We start from the raw sequence: 5,781 nt of genomic DNA on the forward strand, positions 1-5,781 counted from the left end.
TGAGCTTTCCTTCCCACCCCCAACCCCACCCCGTGTCTGGCCAGCTGGCCGGAAATTCCAGTTAATAGTGTTCTGGTTACTTGAATGCCGCCGGTTAACATAGCTTTTACTGTAGTAAGCTACTGGAAAAGATCTATGCCAATCCAAGCCTGCCACTGTAGGACAATCTCTTAAATCCACCTACTGTACGACTATCATCACAACGCCCACTGTGGTCCAAACTGCTGCACAAGGACCACATGACAGAGACCCTCTGGTACAAGGTATGGAGGTCATCACCACCACCAAACAAGTTCCTTATCGCAGATCCTAGTCTGCCCACCAGGCTTCAACCTGCCATACCGTCAGTAGGCCTTGCTAAACAGGTTCCGGACAGGGTAAGGTCTGTGCACAGCCAACCTCCACCATTGGGGTCTTTGTGATAACCCAGACCGTAGCTATGGCAAAACGCACGCCATGTTGCACATTGTCGATGACTGCCCACCGACTGAGTTCAGTGGTGGACTACAGGAACTGCACATGGCAACTGAAGATGCTGTCTCATGGCTCGGTGATTATGCACATGCTGACTGACTACATTGTGACTTCCTCTTCCCTCCCAAAACTGAGCTGCACCTTTGTTTCCCATTTTATAGTGATTTCTGTTTCTTCACCAGTCTTAAATGTCTGAAAAACATCACCAAACAGAGCCCCAAACAGTTCACCCAGAATCCCTCTGTCATCCCCTCTCTCCGTCTGTCTCATATGATTAGTGTGATGCCACCACTCCATGAGGTAGAGCCAGACCAGGTTGCCCTGTACCTCATCAGCATATAAATTTTTGGGGGATTCTGGGACTTACGATAAGAACACCCAGTTCCAGTTATGAGTGGGGGCGCTACTTAACACATGGATCCTTTGTGGGTGGTATCTGGAGTACACACACCTACTGAGCCATGCTAAGCAATGGGGTCACCATGGCTTGAAACACAGTTGACCCAACCCAGTGAACTGTATGATAAATCCATGAGCCTTTTGGCTTTGGATAAATATCATGCATAGTTCGTATGATATATAAGTAGGTACAAAAGTGCTACTTAAAAGTGTGTTTATGGAGTACCTATGCTAAAACTTGCATTTTACCTTTTTTGAAACTGCTGCATCAAGTCTGAATGAACTAAGTCTATGGGTACCGATAGTAATATGTCTAGATACAAATTACTACAAGCATGTTTTTCAATTAAGTATTTTCAAATTTTCCCTTGCTTCCATGTGCTCAGGGAGAGCAGGGTCTGACAGGGAGGGCAGGAAGGGGCTACAGGGTGAAGAAATTAGGGGGCAGAGAGCACGGGGGGCTGCCTGCTTCCCTCCCTCCCCCCCAATTAATTTCCCTGCTATAGTAGTGGGAGGAGGACAAAGTCAAGGTAGAACTCCAATAATTAGTTTCTATACCTGGAAAATTGTAACACATTTATAAATTTTCCTTATATAAAATCAAATTACTGGGGGGGAGGTTCATCTTATGTTCAGGATCATCTTATATTCAAGTAAATACAGTACTCATTTTTTTTTTTTTAATCCTTCTGAGCTCTGTACCAGGAGTGTTAAACTCACCTAGCCCCCTTGGCCAAATTCAGACTGCAAGGAGCCTCACAGACTAGATCTAGACTCAGCTTCTGAAACGACCACTCCTGAATTTCTGGCCCCTCTAAGAGCTTCATGGGCTCTGGGGCTGAATTCAGCTTGTAGATCAGACCTTTGACCTTTCTGCTCTGTGCTTCAGGCATTACCTCCGAAGTTCATGTCTACCCATTAACTCTTTATATAATCCTGTATTATATCACCTTTTGCTTATCCTTTCTCCAAATAAATTATCTTTTAATAGAGCTTCAATTGAAAGCCATCCCATGCTTCTAACCATGTTCTACTCTTGACTCTCTTTTTTTTTTTTTTTTTTTTTTTTTTTTTAACTCTTTCCTATGTCTTCTTTGAGATCAAGTGACTATAACTGACCACAGTATTTAGGGTGTGGGAATGTAATGGCCTTTTGATGTTTTTACTCTTAGTCTTTCATATATCCTTATGTGTTTTCACTGATCTGTTTGTGATGATGCCAAACTTTCTTCCAAGTAGATAGAATTTTAGGACCCATTAAATGAGCTCCTAGACCTTTATAGAACATTATTACTCATCTTCTTGTACCTTCATAGTTTCCACACTTGCTCCTTGTGAAGGATGCCAAAAGCTTTTGCAGTGTTCAAACAAATATTTGTCACTTTTTCTCTTATCTACTATACCACTGGTTGTCCCTGAAAGTATTCTAATAAATGTAGAGGGATATAGTTTCCCTTTATGTAAAGCGTGCTGGCTTATCCAGTTTATATATCAATCTAGGCGTATATAATGCAACTTCTTCAATTTATTTTTCAACTAATTTACCCTTTTGGAGGTCAATGGTCATTTCATAATATTTTCCAAGGTCATTCATCAAGATGGGTATGATAATTGTTACTCGCCAGTGCAGCAGCTAGGTTTACCAACCAACTATGTGCTTTCTTAACAGCTCAATAGCCACTTTTAATAATTAATCTCCTTAAGAGATCTGAGGTGAATACCACCTAGTAGAGGTGACCTATTTAAATTTTAAATGATTGTTTTGTTCCAGTATATCCTATTTGACATTTCATTACCTGACATCACTCTATCCTCATTAGCTGTGCAGGGTTCTGAAATAGAAATGAATGAAAGAAAGAAATGAGGAAAAAAATTAATAGGTCTTGCCCCACTCGTTTTTTAAAACTCTCACTCACTCTCTTCTTCTTGCAATAGTAGAAGACGTTCAGATGCAGCTGGGCTACGTGCCATATAAATATCAAGCTAGATAGCTGTATCTCCCCTTCAAACTTTAATGATGGGATCTTTATCTGCTGTGCATCCTCTTGGGGTCCCAGTTCTTTATTGCAGCAGGGCTGCCAAGGGAAACCAGTGTAGCAGCTCAAAGCCCCTGAGTCATGGCCAGTTTCCACTATTCCTTTCCAGAGAGAAGGAGTCCTTGAGTTCAGGGTCAGGAGTTGAGAAGAAAACAGTGCCTGCACATACACCTTAGCAATGAAGTGAAGTCTGCAGGGAAATATGCTCCACACCCTAACACTGTGACAGTGGAGGTCGTCTCTGTGCTTCTGTAGTTTCTCAAGCCTATAAGCTTTTACTTTCTTCCCCTGATAGCTTTGTTTTGATGGAGGCTTTTAGTATGCAGCAGAGAACAGTTGCTATTATGTTCAGTAGTAGACTTTATATTATCCTGCCTAGGGGATTTGGGCTGTGGCAGGTTATTTGCTACCACTGCCCTAGCATGAGGGGGAAGATTGGATTAAAGGATTCATCTTCTCAAAACAGCATGTTCTTCCCGCGTTCTGTTCAGTTTCTTTGAACCATTAAGTTAAATGTGCCTGAGACCTGTCTTGCATGGTTATATTCAGGGATCCTTGTTTTCTCAGTTTAAAAGTACCAAATTCTCTGATTAAAAAAATAAATAAATCCAAAGTTCTCTGATTTAAAACCCCCAAATCTGCATTTTTCCACAATTAAAATAAAACCTCTCTCTCTCTTGTGTGTGTATCAGTTGAACACAATGTTTTGATATAGTTACAAATTTAAAGCAATTTGGAAACCTGCCAGTGCCTCAGTCAGTATTTTGGTATTTGATTTTGGTTTTTTATCATGGAAAATCAGAGCTCCCCCTGCCCCCTTCACTCACCAAGACATGGATCTAACTGTTACTGTCGTTGCCTGTGTGCATCTCCCCCCTCCCCCTGCTTTGTGGCACTGAGCAGCCCTGATCTGCTGGTGTCCTGCCCCTGCTGCTGCCCCTCGTTCCCAAGTCATGTCCTCCCTCACCAGTCCTTCCAGTGTCCCTCACTCCCAACCTGCAGCCACCTGCCCAACCCCTCCCAGCTCTGCCAGAGGGAGCCCCCAGCTGCCAGGGCTAGGGGACCTGGTGGCTGCTGCAGCTGGGGCAGAGCGTGGAAACCCTTCCACCACCACCACCACCCACAGGTGGCACAGCCGGAGTGGAGCTAAGCATAGCCTGTGGGTGTGCGGGAGGATGTAGGCTGCTCACTGCAGGCTTGGGGCTCCCTGTCCTGCTACCCTCCCCCCAGGGGCCTTTGCAGCCCAGCAGGTAAGACCTTGTGTGAGAAGGTGGGGAGGCTGACTGCTGCAGCCACTTCCACCACCAGGACCCCCACACAAGCTGCACTGCTATGGCAAAGTACCCTCTGCCTGCCTGACAGCAATGGGGGTGGCAGCATGTGGCACGGAGTTATGCCTCCCTGCTGGTGCTAGACAGGCAGGGCATGCCTCACCTTGGCAGCACAGCTGGCACAGGGCTCCCAGCAGCAGCAGTGGCAGTACTGAGCCTCCTGCCCTGCTCTACCTTCCTGTGCTGGGTCCTGCCCACTAGGCCACAGAGGCTCCCAGGTAGAGGGCAGCAGGGTGGGGACCCCCAAGCCTGCAGCAGGCAGCCTGCATCTTCCCCTGCTCCATGCACAAATCTAGGTGGAGGGCACATGCCCCTGTCCCCAGAAGTGCACAGCAGCAGGGAGCGAGCCCCCTGCCACTCCCCAGATGAGCCACCTGTGGTTCTGTCCCGCTCCCCCAGCCAGGCCCCATGACCATGCATTCCCGCTCTGGCTGGGTGGCTCCCCCAGCCTCAGCCCCAGCTGCCAACTGTGCCCCACTCCCTCCCTTGCTGTGGCTGCCCGAGTCTGCCCCTCTTCCCCATGCGTCACTTCTGCCCCCCTTCCTCACCCTATAGACTTACCTGCAGGCAGCTGGGGTTGCTGCTCTCTACCTCTGCCTGGCTGTGTTGCTGGTCACGTGGATACTGCTCCTCGCAGCCCTTTGCAGGCTGGAACTTTGCCAGCCTACAACAGGAAACCCATGGTATCCATGATTTTCTCCTTTAAATGAGAAAATCTGTGTTTTTCTGTGGCAAAAGGAAAACCCAGATCCCTGTTTATAATCCTTTGGCTTCTGGCACCTTTTATTTAATCTAGAAGTGCTTTGAGAGATCACTTTGGGGCATCCACTTACACTGTGGTGTTTGCCTTTTGCAGGTTATCCGAACTTTAGATCCTAAGCAGAACCAGGGTGCAGCTCCTGAGATACAGGCTCTGAAGAATCAACTGCAGGAACGTGACCGAATGTTCCATTCATTAGAGGTAATAATCTGCCCATTTCCCCATGACCTTTCTAGGTGACTTTTCTGTTTTAGCTAGGCATTTTGAGTGAGTACAGAGACTATATTTCCAATATTTACCATCCACTTTTACCAAACAGCTTTAAACTTGTCGTAATTTTTCTTTACTAGAAAGAATACGAGAAAACGAAGAGTCAAAGAGAAATGGAGGAAAAGTTTATTGTTAGTGCCTGGTACAATATGGTAAGGAACTCCAAAAGTACAACGATTGAAAACCTTAATCTGTGTTGTTTTTGTGACATTTATTGTGAACCTTTTTTCATTTATTTAACATATACAGTTTTGAAATAATCTCCTGTGTGCATTCTGAAGGGTGGATGCATTTACTTTTAATTACATATAACCCATTACAGGGTACCCAGCCTGTGAGCTGTAGACCACCAGTAATCCCTAAGAACATGACACGCATTCACTTTCTTCCCCCTTCAATTAAAATTTTAAAGGAGAGGGGACAGGCTGGTCATGAGAAAGTTTGAGGGTTACGATGGTTCATTGGGTAGAAAACCTTAGCAATCACTGACTTGTATGTAAAGTGATTACTG

At 45.5% G+C, this 5,781-nt stretch overlaps 1 protein-coding gene across 1 annotated transcript in view; it reads left to right on the top strand.

Annotated features, from left to right (window-relative positions):
• The window catches only part of HOOK3 (hook microtubule tethering protein 3), a 106,510-nt gene that overhangs the window by 98,656 nt on the left and 2,073 nt on the right, over window positions 1-5,781 (top strand). The window contains 2 exon segments of the mRNA XM_025192730.1: window positions 5,097-5,201; window positions 5,351-5,422. Of these exon segments, the coding sequence (XP_025048515.1) occupies window positions 5,097-5,201; window positions 5,351-5,422 (177 nt within the window).

Source organism: Alligator sinensis, unplaced genomic scaffold, assembly GCF_000455745.1.
Source record: "Alligator sinensis unplaced genomic scaffold, ASM45574v1 scaffold1851_1, whole genome shotgun sequence".
In the NCBI taxonomy this organism is placed as follows: domain Eukaryota; kingdom Metazoa; phylum Chordata; order Crocodylia; family Alligatoridae; genus Alligator; species Alligator sinensis.